General features: G+C 37.9%; 1 protein-coding gene across 1 annotated transcript in view; it reads left to right on the top strand.

The window, feature by feature from the left end:
• The window catches only part of HGFAC (HGF activator), a 43,749-nt gene that overhangs the window by 20,619 nt on the left and 4,361 nt on the right, over positions 1-18,769 (top strand). The window contains exons 8-13 of the mRNA XM_080591342.1: positions 8,727-8,901; positions 11,235-11,320; positions 12,254-12,494; positions 15,051-15,190; positions 17,343-17,483; positions 18,537-18,685. Coding sequence (XP_080447468.1) covers positions 8,727-8,901; positions 11,235-11,320; positions 12,254-12,494; positions 15,051-15,190; positions 17,343-17,483; positions 18,537-18,685 — 932 coding nt within the window. The remainder of the gene's footprint in view (positions 1-8,726; positions 8,902-11,234; positions 11,321-12,253; positions 12,495-15,050; positions 15,191-17,342; positions 17,484-18,536; positions 18,686-18,769) is intronic.

The raw sequence follows: 18,769 nt of genomic DNA, 5'->3' as shown, positions 1-18,769 counted from the left end.
TTCTTGCAGACAATCGTATTGCCAAGCTATTCTCATAATGGCCATGCAGTTCCTGGCAAATTGTGAGATGGATTAAAAAAAAAATATAGGTGGTGACAAATATAACATAGGACATGTCTATAACAAAGGGGATCTATATACAAAAGACAGTTTCTAATATAGATTTCTATTTTTTGTAATAATACTTTATTTTCTAACCCTTAAAGAAGAAACTATCATTATTAAAGAAAGACCTGACATTTAAAAAATGTTCTAACACAGTTTCTGCATAAGATTTTGGGAAAGGAAAATAGATTACATCACCAAAAAGTCCCTCCCCAAACAGATGCTGCTTAAAATTATGCAAGTATCCTCTTTTAATTAAGCTTAATTCATAATAATTGCACTTAAATATGCCCTTGTAAATTAAAAAAAAAAAAAAAAGAAAAAAAGAAAGGATTTTGTATTAACAGAGTATTTTGTATTAAGAGACTTTGGAGACTTAGCTCTTGATGAGGGAGCTCTGAATCTAAGCTTTAAGAGAAAATACACAATTAATTATCCAATCATGAGTAGCAATGGTCATCTTACTGTACAGAGAAAGTCAGAAAGGGTTCAGAGTCAGCACTTTTACAGTGATAAATGTGAGAAAGAAATGAAAATTAAGAGTCATGTAAGGGTGATATTTTATCTGTGGCCCAAGCTGGCATAGAGAGTAGGGGAGAAAGGAGGGAATTGTGAAGATGCTGCGGGAGATGTTTAACTTGAGAAATGTTTAACTTAATTGGAGGCAATAACTCATGACAAACAGTTATGAAGATGTAATTGTAAAATTACTTTGATATTTCAAGTTTCTTTGAACCAAGAGAAGCCATGGTAGAAATGTTCCCTGAACACAGAGGGACACACAGCTAAAGAATGAGGAGCAACTTGGACAGAGGACAGATTAATCATTTATACTTGGCATTTATGCAGGTATTAAAGGGACTTGGAGGGTGAAGGAAAGAGACATAGATTTTTTTTTAAATTTATTTATTTTTAAGAAATTGGTGCCTTTAGGCTTCTGTGGTCGAAAAAGCACCATTGTATTTATACTGCAGGCCTTAGTTGACGTGCAAGTAGAAACTGGTGCATATTTTGCTCCCTTTCTGCAACAGAAACAGTTCTGTCTGACTGTGGAGTGCTTGCTTTAGTATTGTTTTGGGGTTTGGGTTGGTAGTTAGTTTCCTGGTCTCCTTGGAATTTTTAAATGTATTCTCAATTTATCGGTGAATGTTAGTGTTTTATCTTTATACTCTATTTGCCAAGCCTTTTCCTGAAACACTTCCACAAAAAGTCATCTACACATGACTTTGTTTTGCTGACACTGAGCAGAGAAATAGCTTGCAGTCATATGTGGATAATTGAGGTGGGTTTCATACTACAAACGTCAATGGTTTGTTAGCTTTTAACTAGATATTTGGGGGTGCATAATTTATTCATTAGGTGGTACAATGTTTTTGATGGCTGTTTTTTTTTGTTGTTGTTGTTGTATTAGGATTTAGCAATAATTCAGGGTCTGTTCTTGTGGAATTATTTACAAAATTTAGGTAGCTGTGTATTAAAAAATCGGAAATGGTGTTTGCTGATAGTTTGTTCATGATAAAGTGCGGGGTTATTGAAAGTATTTCTGAAAACCCCCTATGTTTTCCAGTGGTGGTTTTTTTTTTTTTTTTTTTTTTTTTCCCTGTAGGCTATTGGTAATGGAATTAGAGGGACAACATAGCTTTAAAGAAAGTATGAGTTGGAATGCTAATTGTGGAAGGTTTATGGTTATATAAGGAGATGTGTTGGTTTATGTCAGAAGTAGGTTGAAGGATTTTAGAAAAGTAAAATGACAGAATAGATGAATATATAATTATATACAAGAAAAACTCTTGGCCACATCTTTGAGTAACTGGGGGTGTTTGAGTTAATAAAAGAAGTTAAAAAAAAAAAAGACAGCAAACCCACCCTCTTAGTGGCTGTTTTACTGAAATAGTGTGTTTGCAGTTTTCTGCTAAAAAAGGTACTTTCGTAAAGGAAATTTAGCTCTGGAGGGTGGAGGGAAAGTTTTAAATCTTTCCTTCTGAAGAAGATAGCGAGAAGATAATGAAAACTTTTTATGTTTACCAAGGGCATTCTATAATCTACCGGAATGCTTTCAGATTAGTGTTTAATTTTTTATTTTCTATGATCCCGAGAGATAAAAAGAGGGTAAAGTATAATAACAAGGTCAGTTGGCTGATGAGGATAAGTGAGTATTCAACCAATTGGTCACCCGCTGAGGCCTGCTATTAACAGTTAAAGAGGCTTCACAGATGGGGCTGGGATGCTGTGTGTTGTTTGCACGCATGGAGCAGTGCGATTAGTAATAAAACTAGGATGGAGAAGAATAATATGCCTCCATGGTTGTGGGTGAATGGATGGAATAGAAGATAAAAAAAGCATCGTTACGGTTTGATACGGTTTGGAGAAGCTACTAGATGGTTTGCAAGCATAAAGTTTATGAGTTCCCTACGAGGTTGTACGAGGTTAGGGCAAGGTTTATAAAGGCAAGGATAACGAAGAGGAAGCCTAGGGTACTGTTGCAGAAGGTACTGGTAGGGTAAAGGTGGTTTGGATTTTTATCAGGTTTTGAATTATTTCCAAAAAGGTTGCTGGAGCCACTTTCATGGGGAAAAACTAGGTCTAGTAAGCTAAGATCTGAAATGGTAAATGGTAGGAGGAATTGGAAGATGAAGTACATGAGCATGTCATTATCAGCTGAGAACTCACCTCTGATTCACTGCACTAAGACACGTAGCAGATGGTGGACAGGAGACTAGTGACAACTGTGGCTTCACAAAGCAATATTTATAAGGTACTGTTTATGGAGATGATGAATGTGAGCAGAGACAGAGAGGCTACTCTGATATGTCTGGTTTCTTTGCAGAGTTAAGAATTATAATAAAGATCTTGGCTTTTATAGAGGAAAATGCAAGTGAAGAAGGGAGCACCATTTGCATGGAGGTTGTGAATCAGTCATTTACAGTGGGCATAGCAAATCTGTGCTACAGAGGAGAAAGCTAATGAGCTATGCTATCAGTGGTATAGGGTATCACAAAGATTAACTTTACGAAGATCAAGTGATAAGGCAAATACCAAGGACTAGGCAAAAATTTCTGAGGAGACAGGAGTAGGTTGGAGATCAACAGAGAACTTTATTTTTTACAAATAAATGTATTTTTCAGATGTTGGTGGGCATTGAAATTTCTACGGTACCTTCTGTGTGCCTGCATTGGTGCCTTTTTAGTTGATTAGTCTTGTCATAATCCTAGTATAAGATAATATGATTAATATTAGCAGCTGATAATATGAAGCAGCTGCTTAGTCCTTACTCTTATGATAGGTGGTTAAGGGGAAGATGCAGGAAGATGCAGAATTGTGGTAGAGCTCAGAAGCTTTCAGCTCACCCCTTGGATTCCTGCAGGGATCTCCACTGCAGTGTTTGCCTCTTCTATTGCCTGCTTTCTCCCACCGGGCCACTCTGGGTGCTTCAGGTGCTTCAGAGACCCCCCTCTTATTGCTTGCTCTCTAAGGAGCAACTGCTCATCTACTGGCCATTATTAAGTGCCAGAGAGTCTTTTTCTGTCCAGACCGTATAGATTTCTGAATTTAAACCTTTATATAGAAAGACTCAACTTCCTCAGAAGGTAGATTTATACAGTAGGTTTTATAAAAATAAAATAAAAAACCTTCAGTTTTATCTCAGTTGATCTAAGTATTTGCAAGTGCAAGATTACAAAAATAAGTTGAAAGACAAATATGTTAAACAATAAGTCCAGCTGCAGCAAATGGCGTGTACAATCCTTAAGTTAGGATGAAACTTAAAAAGATCTTTTGTGCTATATAAATCACTGTGTTTTTCCAGTCCTAAATCCATTCTTGTTTCACATGGTAAGTTTCTATTAAATTTAATTCATTACAAAGGGATGCCAATTTTTCTACATTGCTGCATCATTTTTGGCTCAGAGAGATTGTTTTTGTGTTTCATAATCAGGCTGTGGTTTCAGTGGGGATTTATTTCAGTGTTAGGTGCTGTCAGACTGAAGGTTTTATTGCTATTCAACAAACTGGAAAGCAGCACATAATATGAATCGATTATTTGTTATAAATTTGTTATAAGCGTTGTTTTTTGTTGTATTAAATCATAAGCCCAAATAGAAATATTGAGATATAGGTAAATATTATAAATATATGATAGAATTACATGGAAATATGAATTCCCTTATACTTCTGTTGTGTTTTATATTCATTAATTTGCAAACTCTGAAAGCGACAGTAGTTGTTGTTATTCTTACTTTTGGAGACAGGGATTAGTGCATAGCAAAATGAAGCAGACTGCTTGAAGCCAGGGACAGCCTAGTCCTGGGGCTGCTGCCCCTGTGCATTAGACTTCATATTCTCTTCATGATAGTGTGAAAAAGATGGCAACTGCTTTCTGTGCCCACCTGGCACCTTCTTAGTTATTTACGGAGATTTTCAGTGGAACAAGGAGGGAGAGTTTGTTCTGAAGAAGAACCAGACTTTCTTTTGGGAGGGTGACGAAGAACAGTGCCAGGTTAACACAGGTCCTTCATAGCTCTCAGCATGGTGTTTGCTTCACTTCACCCAGCCAAGTCTGCCTTGTGGCTCTCAAAACACCCGAGAGTTCTTCAGTTTTTATACAATGAAGTGAAATGCCTGTATGAGCAATCTGTACAAATGCTGGAGACTCTTTTATGTCACACATTCATTTAACCTGGGAACTCACAGCTACCCAGGAAAGGAGACTGAGGAACCTCTGGGTGGATCAAGAAAAGACAAGCCCTTCTGCAGGCATCCAATGAATCTGAGCTCATATTGAAATGAAACTTGACTGTAAAGGACTCCTTGGGAAGCAACAATGCTGAGGCAGTATAAGCAATAAATTTATGCTGAGGCATAAAACTTCATCGTTCATTGCTATTCATCTTCATTGTTAATAGATGAAACATGACATTTAAATATAAATTGATAGATGCACTGCAAAGTTTTCAGACAGGTATGAATGCCCTGTCTTGCAAACAATTTGCTGTCTAGTGAGTGCCAAACCGCTCACTCTGCCCAGCACAGGGGTAGTAGAGCATGCATTTGGCTCTGGGGCTTCCTGAGACACTTAAACAGTAGTGGGCATATGCTCCAGGAAAGCTCCGGATGGATGATGTTCTAATTCTACCAAGGTTTTGTTTTTCTATGATTTCTAAAGATCTCTTCTGTCTGGATAATTGATATTTAAGACACCGGAAAAGACATCTTGTAAGGGCAAGTTAAAGCAGAGAGGGGACTTTTGTCCTCTTACCTCTCTCGCTTCCTGCCACGAGCTCACATAGAATGAAACTCATCTAACATTATCTTTGATAAAAGCATTATAGGTTGCTCATGGATAGAATAAAGCATTACTGAATGAAATGGTTACTTAAAGCTATCCTGCCCCAGGATCAGGACCACCATAGGAAAAAAAAATTACTAACAGAATGAAACAACATAGGTATATCTGAAAGAAAAATACAGTCAAAGGTCAAAAACATTAAGAAAATTGTTGATGAGATATTTGGGAAAAAATCTGAAAGTTATATTGTTTTCAACAGAAAGGCTTCCAAAAGAAACTCTCAAAAATATTCAGGTGTGTAACTACAGAACCTGATACAAGGTCTGGTGACAAAAAGGTCTTGTTAAATGTTCTCAGGAAGTTATCAGTTAGAACTGGTTGGATAACTGCTATTTTTGGTTGCTTTTAATTTTAGGACCCGAAACTTCTTTTTACTGGAAAATTAAAAAGCAATGAATTGGTGTGACATGCTGATGAAACATGCCACAATAACACAATAAGAATGTTTTATGTGAGTTGTTTAAACCTCTTGGATTTTCAAAATATAACAGGAAATTATTTTAAAATTTTAATGATTTTCTTTTTCCTGAAAAGAAACAGTGATGATAGTGGTATGGGTCTGCAGAGTAAATTGGATCTAGGTTTTCATCAAACTGAAGTTTCATCTGAAACTTCAGGCCTCTTCTACTCTAAGGCTGATTGGCAGTACTTCAGGGAAGTGAATGAACAAGAAAAATACGTATATTATGTTCTCCATTACTTTCTTCCACATAGGAAAATAAATACATTTCAGAGTTATGGGAAGTTGCAGAAGCTATAAAGCATTCAGAAGGAACAACTCCCAGTCAGAGCAATCCATTAAGAACTGCTGAAAGCAGACCACCTACACACCATTTCTGACAGAGGCAAAAGGAGATTTTTCAGTTCTAGTTCTAAAAAGACTATTAGAAGCCAAAGATCTATAAGACTACATTCATTCCAGAATACATTTCTGAGAACTGTTTTTCCTGAATTATAGGTATAAAATGTACTAAACTTTGTGAATACTTCCTAGTGGCCTTACATACATAATGAGCTGTGATGGGGGTGCTGTGGTGGTAATGCAAGCCAGTAATGCAAGGAAACAACAACTCCGTTAACCCAGATGCTTCTCCACAAGATGTGAGATTAAGTTACTTTACTCCTGTGCCAAAAATACCCTTTAGAAAACCAAAACCAAAGAAAAAGTGTCTGAGAGATATTACTGTGCCTCTCAACAAGTGCAATATGTAATCCAAACTTCTTAGAGGAGGAAACATGAGGGATGATTTAGAAAGGGGCCAAATTCTTCCAGTTATAACTTTCTGGCAGCTTTAGCAATGACTGGCAGACATGCAGAAACATAGATGCATTGGATTTTAAGCCTGACAAGGTTGAGCACAACTTGTAAACACCATCTGCAAGATGTCCAAACCATTGGTTTTGGAGAATATGGCCCCAGTTCTGCACTGAAGCAGAATCTCGTTTCATCCTCATAAAAGCAAGCAACTCTAAATCGTTTCTGAATGTAATAAATACACCACAAATAAAAACAGCACCTGGCATTTCCTTGGATAAATGAAAGAATTTTGCATGCAGCATGATGGTGGTATTTTCGTGACACTGTTTCAGGCAAACAAAGCAGCTTAACTTGCAACTTGCCCAGAAAATAAATGGCAGGTTGCCAAGAAATGGGTACTATTGCTAACAGTACAAATGGAAGACAAAATCTTTCCTGTGAGCTCTGAGATTATGGCTGTTAAAACATTCGTTTGATTGAATGTAATATTCCCCTGTTATTGAAATAAAGGGAGCTTGATTTAAGGGGTGGGTGGGAGGAGGAAACGTAGGCTCACCATCTCAGGTGCTTTTGTTAGGTAGGCCAAGCTAGAAAGACGATTTTGCCAACTATTTCTATGCTGACTCATGTACATTCTTCCACCAAACTTCTTGACCTCCAGCTCCCATATTTATGCCATATGCTTGCTTGTGGTTTTGAGGTCTGTTGCTACACTGAAAACTTGTAAGGATAATTGACATCAGCAGTTTGCTGCGGCAATTCACTGTTTCGGTGCTGGTTGCATGCCCCGGTTCGCATGTCACCTTATTCGGTCAAAATAAACAGATCTTTGGCAGTAGTTGTTCACACTGTGCAGTGTGATTGATCATCCTCATAATGTGTTTTTCAACACTCAGGCAGTATCGTGATGCTTATATATTTCAGCATGTTTATAATTTTGCAAGAAGTTTCCACTAGCCTTGCAGATGTCAAGGATAAGTCATACTGGCATGGCTGGGATAAGAAACCCATTCAGGCTTGGTCACAATTAATACTCTTTGTATATTGGATGGTTTTGCATTTCCTTTGGGATACTCTGAGCCATGTTTTGAAGTGTAGACTTTCTGCTCAGTGTAGCTATTTGTATACAAATACATCCCCATATGCTTTTCAGCCATAATGCTGGTACGTGCTGTTGGTAGATCTTGGCAGCTCAGTACACGGGTCATGGAATAAGTATGTGTCAGACCTATCTGAAGAAATAACTCATGTGCAGGTGACAAAGAAATGGGGTTAGAATATGAAAATTCAACCTGCTGGTTTCGTTTTTGTAAAATTGATTTTTCCAATATGTATCTACCTAAAAATATGTATAATATATATGGGTTTGGTACATATATGTATGGGTATGTATGAGGCCAAAAAGGAAGTATTTTACAAAACAAGACTTTTAAGCACTTTCTGGCAGGGCAGGATTGTTTTCACTAATTTACAACACTGATGTCTCTCTCTGAACTGGTTGACTTAAGCTCCCTTTATTTTTAATGAAGATTCAGTCAACATAGTCAAGGGCATATATCAAGACTCATCACATCTCAGAAAAGTCACCTCAAACAAGCTAGATCAGTTTGGTGCTAGAAATGCTTGTTTCTCTTAATTGAAACGGGAATCTCCAGTGATGAGCTCAGCCGTGTCTAAAATTAGACAGGATGAATCCCAGCCATATTGCTGACTTCACTGCAGATTGCTGACTAAAATCCTCCGTACACAGCAAAAATTTTAGGTCTAATTCTCTGCCTGTTTAATAGTTATTTGTGCACACGTAAAACGAGGCTAACTCACTACTCTTATTACACAGAAGTTTTAAATCCTTTTTAAAAATAAGAGTAAAAATCCTAATTTGATATAACAAATTCCTGGGAAAGATGAAAGGCACTACGGGGTTGGGCCCACTGGTTCTCCTCTAGGACCTCAGATGTGAAATAAGTGTTTAACAGGTAATTAGAACCAAATCCTGACCAGTCTCCTATGCTTTGCCAGCTCCTTTCCAAGTGTGCTATCGTGGCAATGGCACAGGGTACAGAGGCATCAACAACATGACTGTTTCTGGACACAGCTGCTTGCCCTGGAATTCAGACTTACTCTACCAAGAGCTTCATATCAACGGTGTTGAGGAAGCAGTACAGCTAGGCTTGGGGCCCTTCTCTTACTGCAGGTGAGGAAGGTTCTCATTTGCCCTGTATTTCTAAACCATAAGGTGGATGTATTGTGGGAGCATGTTTGGAAGGGAGAAAGGGCAGGAATATCAAAGCAGATGGCACCTTGTCTTGGACTGACTTAGCAGGCTGAAACAAGAGATGTAAGCCTGCAGAAGGCAAGATCTGGTAGATAGGCTAGATCAAAACTTGGATCTGTCAAGAGAAGCTTAGACACAATCTAATGTTGGAAAATCCTGGTTCTGTTTCTCCTGGGATTTTTTTTGTTTTCAGATGAGACTTTTTTTTTTTTTTATGAGACTATTATTCAAACGATAGTGCAAAAATTTTGAGATTGTTCATAAATGATTATCCAAAAGGAGATAAAAATGCACTGTTCAAACTGAAATGGTTAACCTTTATTTCAAATATTTAAATTGTGAAATATTTAATATAAAGGAAAACATTTTTAAGAGTGAAAAGTTATTTAAAAATGAAAAAAATCAAAGCTGCTGTACTTCAATAATGCTGAAATGGGATGTCAAAATTCTTTCTTATATTTCTTCCAAAATGAAATTACTGCAAAGTAAAATTTTGGCATTTCAATTTTGATTGAACCATATGTACAATAAACTACATTTCTGCTCAAGTTTTCTGTTCATTTATAATGAAAATATTTGTAGTATATAGGCTTTCTCCTCAGCCGTGTTATGTTCCCCTGTCTCTGATTTCTTCATGAAATCAATGGCTATCCATAAATAAAATAAATGTTTCAGTTTAGACACAATCCTGGAGCTGAGCAAAAGGAAGAAACACCAAACTTTAGATGCATAGCCATAAATTGCTGGTTGATTTCTAGGATTTTGTTTTTCTTTTAATTAATTTTTTGAATGGAAGTTAGACAAGTATTTCAGGAAGATTGGAATGCACTGCACTTCCTGATTTGTTTGGTGATAAAAAGCATGTATGCACGCTCAAAGTATCTCTTCTTCTCTATCTAAAACAAATTAATAACCAGTTCCTAAACCCTCCCTTAATCCAAATTGGCTTGCTTTCCAAGGCTTGATCCTGATTCAAGTTCTTAAGTATGAGATTTTTGGTGTCCTAGCACATCATGGCAATTTATTCAGCATTTATTTTGTGCTTTGATAAATCTCGATCCCTTCAAATTTACATCATTTAAGCACAATATTCACTTGCAGGTTTGAAATGCAAAGAATAAAATGGTGTAGGAGCTGATGTGTTCATGTTCTGTAGAGCTGAGAAAAAAGCTTTTCACTTTTTTTTGTCAGCTTGTTATAATTTCTTGGGATATCTCTGCTGCACTATATAATCCTGCAGATATCTTCTTCTTCAAATAGTCTAATTTAGAAACATTGTTGGCGGAAGATGACTCAACCTGTGTTGCTTCTTCAGTTCTGAAAATTTGAAAGTGCTTTAATCTTTTTTTGAATAGCAGTCAGGTTAAAAAGAAAAAAATATTGAAGAACCTTAAAATAATACATAATGCTTTTGATAAATCCAACTGAAATTAGAATTATGATTTATCCAGAGCCCTGAATTATCTTGTCTATTTTTCTTGGCCTACTAAAGATCTTTCTGGGTCTTCAAAGTTTCACTACATTCTTGGAGGAGTAAACTGGGCAAATTTCTGGTTACTTAAGTAACATTGATCATTGATAAAGACAATTATATGGTACTATGGAGAAATCCTAGTGGAATCTACCCCAAATCTTTTTAACATCAGAATAAAAAAGGACTAAATTGACTGTGATATCTCTCTCCCACCCCTCCCCCTTTCTTTCTGAGGAGCATAGTATTTTCTCGAGGTAGTCTTTCATTTCCTCAGACTCTCTCCAGGGAATGTGAACTTGAGCATCTCAAATTCGTTTTTGCTAGCTATTCTTGTTATGGATTTTCTATGAATCTACCTGTGGTGGAATTTCCTTGCTTAAAAAATTCATCTAAAAAAAGGAATCTCTCCCATGGGACTTAGTCCTGAAAATAGCTGCGCTGGTATCTGTTGAAGCACTTCAGTGTGGGCTGTATTTAAACCAAGTGAATATGCTCATGCATCTGAATACTTGTAGGCAAATTCTACAGATGTTTAGTCATGTGGCTGTATTTTAGTTCCTAAAGAGCTTTATTTTTTACTAGCTTTAAGCATAAAGAACTCTACTGAAAGGCTACTAACCCATTTAAGAGTTAGCAGGTGCTTCAGCACTTTGTTAGATGGCTCAAACCCAAGAGTCCTGTCCTCTGCATGGTGCAAGAGGAAAATGCAGAAAATGTCCACGCAGCTTGGAACAACACTGGTTAATGCTTGCAATTTGTTCTCCCCCTAATTAATTAGAAATCCAGATGAAGATGAGAAGCCATGGTGTTACATCATGAAGGACAACAGTTTGTCTTGGGAGTATTGTAGAATTCCATCTTGTGGTATGTAGAAGTTCTCTTAAAATCCATGTTATGAATTAATGAAGAAAGAGTTATTGATACTAGAACAAGCTTTCATTATATAATTTTGAATGTCCTACTGTTCCAAGGAGTATAGAATATTTTACTGTTTGCAGTAAATCCAATGAAAACAACAAGTTTATTTTGCATTTTTTGGAGTTGTGATACAATCTGTGATTTTTGCCCTACAATAGTGTGTATAAGCAGTGTCACACTACTGCTTTCCTCTGCAATCATCCTGATATGAACAGAATTTCTGCTAGAACATGCAAGACATCAGAAATAAATGATGCTTTGTTGCAAATGTGAAGCAGGCTCAGAGAGGTGAATGAGCCTCTGAGCAAATAGAGGACTGGATCTTGAAGACATATGACACAGTAATTCTGAAAACTAAAAATTCTGTTTCTCCTCTAAATTAAACAGTTGTTAATATTAAAGCTATATTAAATTCTTGCTAATGTTCAAGCTGACCTTTAGAACAGAGATTTAATCTGAAGTCAATTTATAAAATGGTTCTTTTATTCTCCATTTATGGTTCCAATACATTTGATTGATGACATTAATACAAGCATACTAGTCCTTGCTGTTAGAATGGCAGTGGCAAAGCTCCAGAATCTGAACACGATGATGCGATGTATTATGCATTGTGTTGGGCCTCTTCCATCACTAAAGGTTATATCTGTACTGGTAAATGAAACAGCGTCCAGGAATTTTTCAAGGCACAGTTAATTTACACTAGTACATGTGTAGCCAGACCATTGGGAATAGGCATAGCATTCAGTCTTGCAGCTTTCCTGAGGAACTGAATGAGATTCATTTGTATGTGAACATTTAATGATAATTAAACTCCTTTAAAAGTTCTAGTCCTTAGAAATCACAAGATTTAGTCTGATGCCATTTCCCTTTATATCTTAGAAAGCAGGGAAAGGAGGCCACCAGTTCCAGACCAGATTGATACTTTTGCAGTTGCCAGAAGACCATGTGGAAGAAGACACAAAAAAAGAAGTTTTGTAAGACCTAGGATTATTGGGGGATCTTCATCTTTGCCTGGATCTCATCCCTGGACAGCAGCAATATATATTGGAGGGAGCTTCTGTGGTGGAACCCTTATTCAGACATGCTGGGTTGTGTCAGCAGCACACTGCTTTGCTAACAGGTAAACTCACACCCCATTAGTGTGACAGTGTGACAGTAGGTCTTCTCCTCCTCATTGTCACTGTGTGCTTGTGTATCATGACAAACTTGCATTGAAACAGGTGAGAAAGAAAATGAGATTACAAAAGGCAAATATTTCACAGGGATTTGCTGGTAATTTGAGTGCAGTCCATAAACTAACAAATAGCATGGAGTCCTCTTGTCCCACAGGCCCATATCTGGTTCCCTACAGAGTCTCAAAGATGCTAAATGACCTGACTTAAGTAACAAGGTAGCCCTGAGTGTAAGGACAGGAGGACAAGGAATGGAGCTTGCACATGCAGTTATTTGCAGGGGGATAGGAGTAATTTCTCTTCTCAGTTACCTTTTTGCAAGTTTATGCCTGCTTTGAGGTGTAAGAGAGATGACTACGCTCATTATTGTGTTTTGTTCAAAAAGGCTGAAACAGCCAAGTAATGATTTATTAAAGGCAATAAATTAGTGTTTGACACAAATAGAGTAGGCTGAGCTTTACAAAAATCCAAAGGGAAGAACTGAACTGCTGTTAAATTTTTGAAGCATATTTCCTTGAGGGGTGAATTGGTTGTGGTTTTTTTTTTTTTTTCCCCTCCAGCTGCAGGGCACCGGGGAAAATATTGACTATAGGATGGTCTTACTTTATTCTAAATATTTAATTTTCCACAAATGCTGAACACTTTTCCTGATTTTGGTTTGATCACATTGATGGTAAAAATATTACATCATTTCATACCCATTGTTCCTTTGCATAGTAAAGAAGCCAAGAGAAACAGAAAACCTCGTGCCAGAATACATGCACTGATAGCTTGTAGAGCTAATAATACCATTGTGAATGCTGTACTGAAGCATTTGGAGCTCGATCCACAACGCATTTGTTTTTCAAATGTTGTGAAATAGCTACTAACTTTGGCAGCTATTCAGGACATTTCCACCCACTTCCAGCTGGTGGTTTGGTACATACAGATTTTCCATAATTGCTGCATTGTAATTTGCACTCTTCCGTATGTTTAGTACCTCTAAGTTAGCCACAATTTCAACTGTTTTCCACTAGGCGACAATAGATACTTATGCAGCTAGCTAGCTTTTTTATTTTTTCCCTTTTCTGTACCCTCTCACTTTTTATTTCTTTTCCTGAATAAATCACCTGTAAGTCACAGTGGAACCATTTAGTGCTTTTAAAATCTTTTCTAAATACTGTCCTGGGAAGCAAACTTCCACTCTGTTTTACATGCCCCAGATCTGATTTTCAAAGGGATTGGTTTACTACTGCAAGAACACTGAGAAAATCCTGGCCTTACATACTGGCTGAAGCATTTTTTTTATCATTTTCTTGTCTTCCAGATGAAAAAAAAAAAAACCAACACAAAAACAAACACACAACTAAACAAATCCCAAACTTTGAGCTTCATTAACCATACTCATAGTAATTATTGCAGGGTAGCTGCCTGCTCTCTGCACTGCAATTAGTCAGAATCTCTCTCCCCTAGCTGTTGATGAATGCTTTGTGCTCAGTACTGGAGAAGGATCTGCAGTGCTTTTATACTGGATCTGTGCATGATAGATATTTTCCACTTCTGGACTGGATAACAAAAAATCTGAGTTCCCCATGTTGAAGACACCAGCTTAATTCATTGTAGACTCATGCATGTGCAAATTAAACTGCTTTTAAAGCATGAGTGAAATTTGAGTTCAATTGCTTTCAAAGCTAGAGAATTTATTGTCTTTCCAAACACTTCTTGATTTTTCACAGTTTTCCCATTCTTCACAACTTTTGTACTGGTTCTTATTAGTTCTCTGGCATAGGACACTGGACATGAGAAGACTGTGGTAAACAATCAGTAAGACAGTGTGAATTACAAAACCTATATTCTCTGAGTGTGTTTTTTCCCATTAGATCACTCTGCTTTTGGACCTTCCTCCATCAGATTGCTTTTGATTCTAGATGACAGATTAAACATGGATCAATCTAATCTCAGAACAGAAGTGGTGATAGTTATTAGGTGGAAGCTGCGCAGATGCTCCTGAATTGTCAGTTTGCCAACACCTCTAAAATCTTGATCTATACCTATAATATTTTTAAGAGTTTAATTACCCAGAGAAATGAGATATCCGCCTCTGACTTGTTCTTTGGTCCTCAATTATTTTGGTACTCATTGGTAAAGTCTGGTCAAGGTTGACCCAGTTAAGTTCATATAACTAGAAGTGGTTGCAGACCCTGAAGATGCTTGTGGCCAGACAACAGTTGGGCAGCAGTGCATGTGGCTTGTCTTTTCCTTCTGTCAAAGAGCAACAGCCTTTAATGAGGTTAATTAGGACCCACAGAGCACGGGACTCCCTGTGACATTAGTCATCTTTTTCCTGGCCCACAGTAGGTAAGAAGCCTGCGTGACAGACAGATCAAGGCATAATGAGAGGGTAAATAACGGGCATGGTGGGGATCTCAGTTTATTAACAGTTCATGGCTCACACAGCCATTGGAAATGGGTTTTTATTTGTCCTTCTAATCACAGAATTGCTTGTTCTCTCTTTTGTACTACAGTCCTCTAAAATCCACTATTACAGTAGTTCTGGGTCAGCATATATTTAATACAACAACTGATGTAACACAAACATTTGAAATAGAGAAATACGTCTTGCATCCTCAGTATTCTGTGTTCAGCCCTACTGAACATGATATTGGTAAGTATTTTTGTTCTTACAGTTTTATTTCCTGTTTAGCTGACTTAGTTTCAGCCTTAGCTGATCTGTTGAAAGCTGCCTTCATAGTGGAAGGATCACAGATGTTAGGAGAGGCTTCTGAGAACAGAGGGTTCTTAGTTCTACCAGAGTTATAACAGCAACTGAAAGCTAGACAAATTCAGATGAGAAATAAATTGCAAATTTTCAATAATTATGATAATTACCCTTTGGAGCAATTTACCTAGATGTATGGCAGATTCATCATCACTTCAAGTCTTCATGCGATTAGGCATTTTTTTCAACCAAACCCGAAACTGTGGGCTTGAAGCAGGAATTACTTGGTAAAATTTTATTGTCTGTATTGTATAGAGCATCTGACTAGATGAATATAATAGCCCCATCTGCTCCAAAAAATCTGTTACTAAGAATCATTTTTTACACTAAGGAGATAGATTTAAATATCAGCTGTCTTATCAGTCAAAAGTTAAATGCCCTTCTGACTGACCTTATAATATTAGCCAGAATGACAATAGAGGAGAAACTTGCTTCTTATTTTCTGATCTGCTGTTACGGAAGCTGGCATGTCTCCCTGTGGTATCAAGCTGTGTGAGCACTTTGTCTATGAAACTATTTAATCGTCTGGCAGCAGGGATATCTTAGGTCAGGAATGTACTGGCTTTTTTGCTCCCAGATGATGAACATTTTTCACTATGTAGCAAAAACCATTCAGGTTCTACATTGGTGGGAACTCTGTCAGAGCATACCAAGAAATGAACTTGATTTGGGGTATTGCTCTGCTCTGAAATATCCTGGTATAAATCACAGTTTGTACTTTGGGATCTCCTGACTTTTTAGATTGCTCTGAAATTTGGCATGACTTACACGCACAGTGTCCAAATTTAGGGTTGGCTGCAGATGGAGTTCCTAAGACATGCCCCACTGCAAGCAAACAAACAAGCAGGCAGAAACTGGGGGCAAAGATGCGTGGGCACGTTCTGCCCTGTCAGTGATTTTTTTTTTTCCTGATGCAGCAGAAGATTTATTTGGTGCTGAAACTGCTTTTCAGAAGGAAACAAGCAGAAGTGTTTTTTGGGAAGTATGGGGGAATCAGAAACAGGCAGAGTTGGTGGGGGAGAGGAGGCAGTTGAGGAAGAGCAAGCTGCTGAGCGTTGGAGTGGTTTGTGTGGGCTCCTCAACCTGTGAGATACTGCTTACACATTCCACCAAAGCCAGAAATGTAGTCAGAAGAGAAATAAGATTATTCAGCGGGATCTCTTGCTTTCCACACAGCTGTGCTCAGAAAACCTGCAGGTTCTGAAAGTCATGATAGGAAGTTTAAATAGGTGTAGCCACAGGACCTCAGCTCTGTCCTCTGAGTGGTGTGCCCAAACCCAGCACTCTGCCCATGTTATACCAACACAACATCCCCTCGCTTTTCCTACAGCTAAGCACGGGAGGTTCACTACAGGGGAAGTGAAGTTTCTGATTATTTTGACATCCCTGTTCACTACCGAGTTCACGATGCTGCACAGCTCCACATTTACACTGTTTTCAGCCTCGTGAGGGGAGAGTAAAGGTTGTGTAGGCTGTGTAACTCTTGATAGCTTTCAGAAGCTTGGTTTTGAAATAGCTTAATTTTCTTTTCCTTGATTTTCGAGAACTTGAATTTTGCTGAACTCAGTGATAACAAGGAACATGAAATACAGAAATACACTGGCTCTTGCAGTAATTAATTATTTAAATCAAATTGGAATGAGGCAGGTGGCCAGACTTGCAGAAGCAGCGAGCACTTGCACATCCCACTTATTTCAGCTGAAACTTGTGGATATGTCACTGTTATTTAACTTCAGGGTGGGAGGAGATACATGTATTTTCTATCTTCCCCCTTCTCTACAAAGGCAGTGGAGCAAAATCTGCTCAGTGAGTGCAGCATAAAATAAATATTCCCACAAGGGGAGTAGCTGAATATTTCAGCCTTCAATTTAGTGTGAAATCAGGTGCTGTTGAGATGAGTCTGTCTGTCTTTGATTGAAATATCTTAATTAAGAGAGGCTTAGGGGATAATTAAAGTTGTATCTGAGACCCATTGCTGCCAATCCCATTAAAGAATGGGAACAGTCACTTTATTCCTGATGTATTTTCTGTTCTGCAGCTTTGATTAAGCTGAAGAAGAATGGCCAGCGTTGTGCTGTCAAGTCTCAGTTTGTTCAGCCCATCTGCCTGCCGGAAAGTGACACCGTTTTCCCCGAACAGTTCAAATGTCAGATTTCTGGATGGGGACACAGGCACGAGAGTGAGTAAAATGACAGAGTTGGTACCTGTGGAAAACCCTGATGATAACTAAATATAATGCTCAAGGATATGTTACACGGCTGACAGTTTTGTAAAATATTTTCCAAGGGACTTCTGGTGGGATTCATTTTACCTGCCTTTAGACATTTGCAGCGTTTACATCTGAGATAGTCATTCTGAACTTCCTTTGTAGTCCCTGGAATTTGGGACTTGGTTCCCATGACCAAACATTTGTATCTATTTAGGATGAGAAAAGTTGTTCTCTAGTTAGGTCTCCATGGACCATGAGGGAACCTGGAGCAATGAGCTTAGCTGTAGGGGCCAGCAACTGTCAAGTGAATCCTGCTTCTGGTTTCTCAAGGTAGATATCAAAGACTGCAAAGCAAACACATTCAACTTACTAGTCTGTGATGGAGGAGGTCTTTGCCTTCACCAGGCAGAAAACTTTGGAAACATCTACTAGAGAGGGCCAGAGGGACTTTAGGCTAAGAAATGCTTACATATAATTTAAAAAAGGTGAGCAAAAGGAAATACTGCTTCTCTCCCATCCTTTGAGATAAGGAATTTCAGAATCATAAATCTTGGCCATGCTGCCTTGATGCGGAGATAGCAGAGACCTATGCAGATAGATGAGAAGGATGAGGGAGCTGGCTGCCTCGTTTTGGTAAAAGACAGAATGAGCAAATGTCATCCTGATCTAACTCTGCAAGTTAATGGCAAAAAGAGGTAATGGAGCCTTGGAAAATTTATGATTTAATATCACACCTGGAAAGAGGAGTGCTGGGGAAATGTTCCCATGTCTCTAAGAAATGAGAGAACCCAGAGTGGGTTAACGTCTGGACTTGAAATACTGCTGTTTTAAAGGGCACGGAACCTGACTGTAGAAGCAGAAAGTGATCTGATCACTAGAATAATTATTATATTTAAACAGGTTCACAACTGAGATGTGCTAAATGTGTTTATACGTTGTATCTTGCATTGTGTTTCCATGTTATGCTCTTCACATCTTATAAAAAACACTTTTTTTTTTTCCCTGTTTGGGATTTTTTTAAAGATATTTCTGGTTACTCGGATGTCCTGCAAGAAACACTGATTCCAATTATTTCTGAGGAGAAGTGCAAAAGCCCTGAAATATATGGAACAGAAATAAGTGAAAATATGTTCTGTGCTGGCTACTTTGACAGCAAATCTGATGCTTGTCAGGTAATGTTGTGAGTCATCTCCAAGCGAAGAATATAAATGTATATTATTGGAAGAAATGTTGCAGTGTTACAGTGCTTGCTTTTG

Source organism: Anser brachyrhynchus (genome assembly GCF_964034855.1).
Source record: "Anser brachyrhynchus genome assembly, chromosome: 4".
Taxonomy (NCBI): Eukaryota; Metazoa; Chordata; class Aves; order Anseriformes; family Anatidae; genus Anser; species Anser brachyrhynchus.
This window is presented reverse-complemented; position numbering and strand designations above follow the sequence as displayed.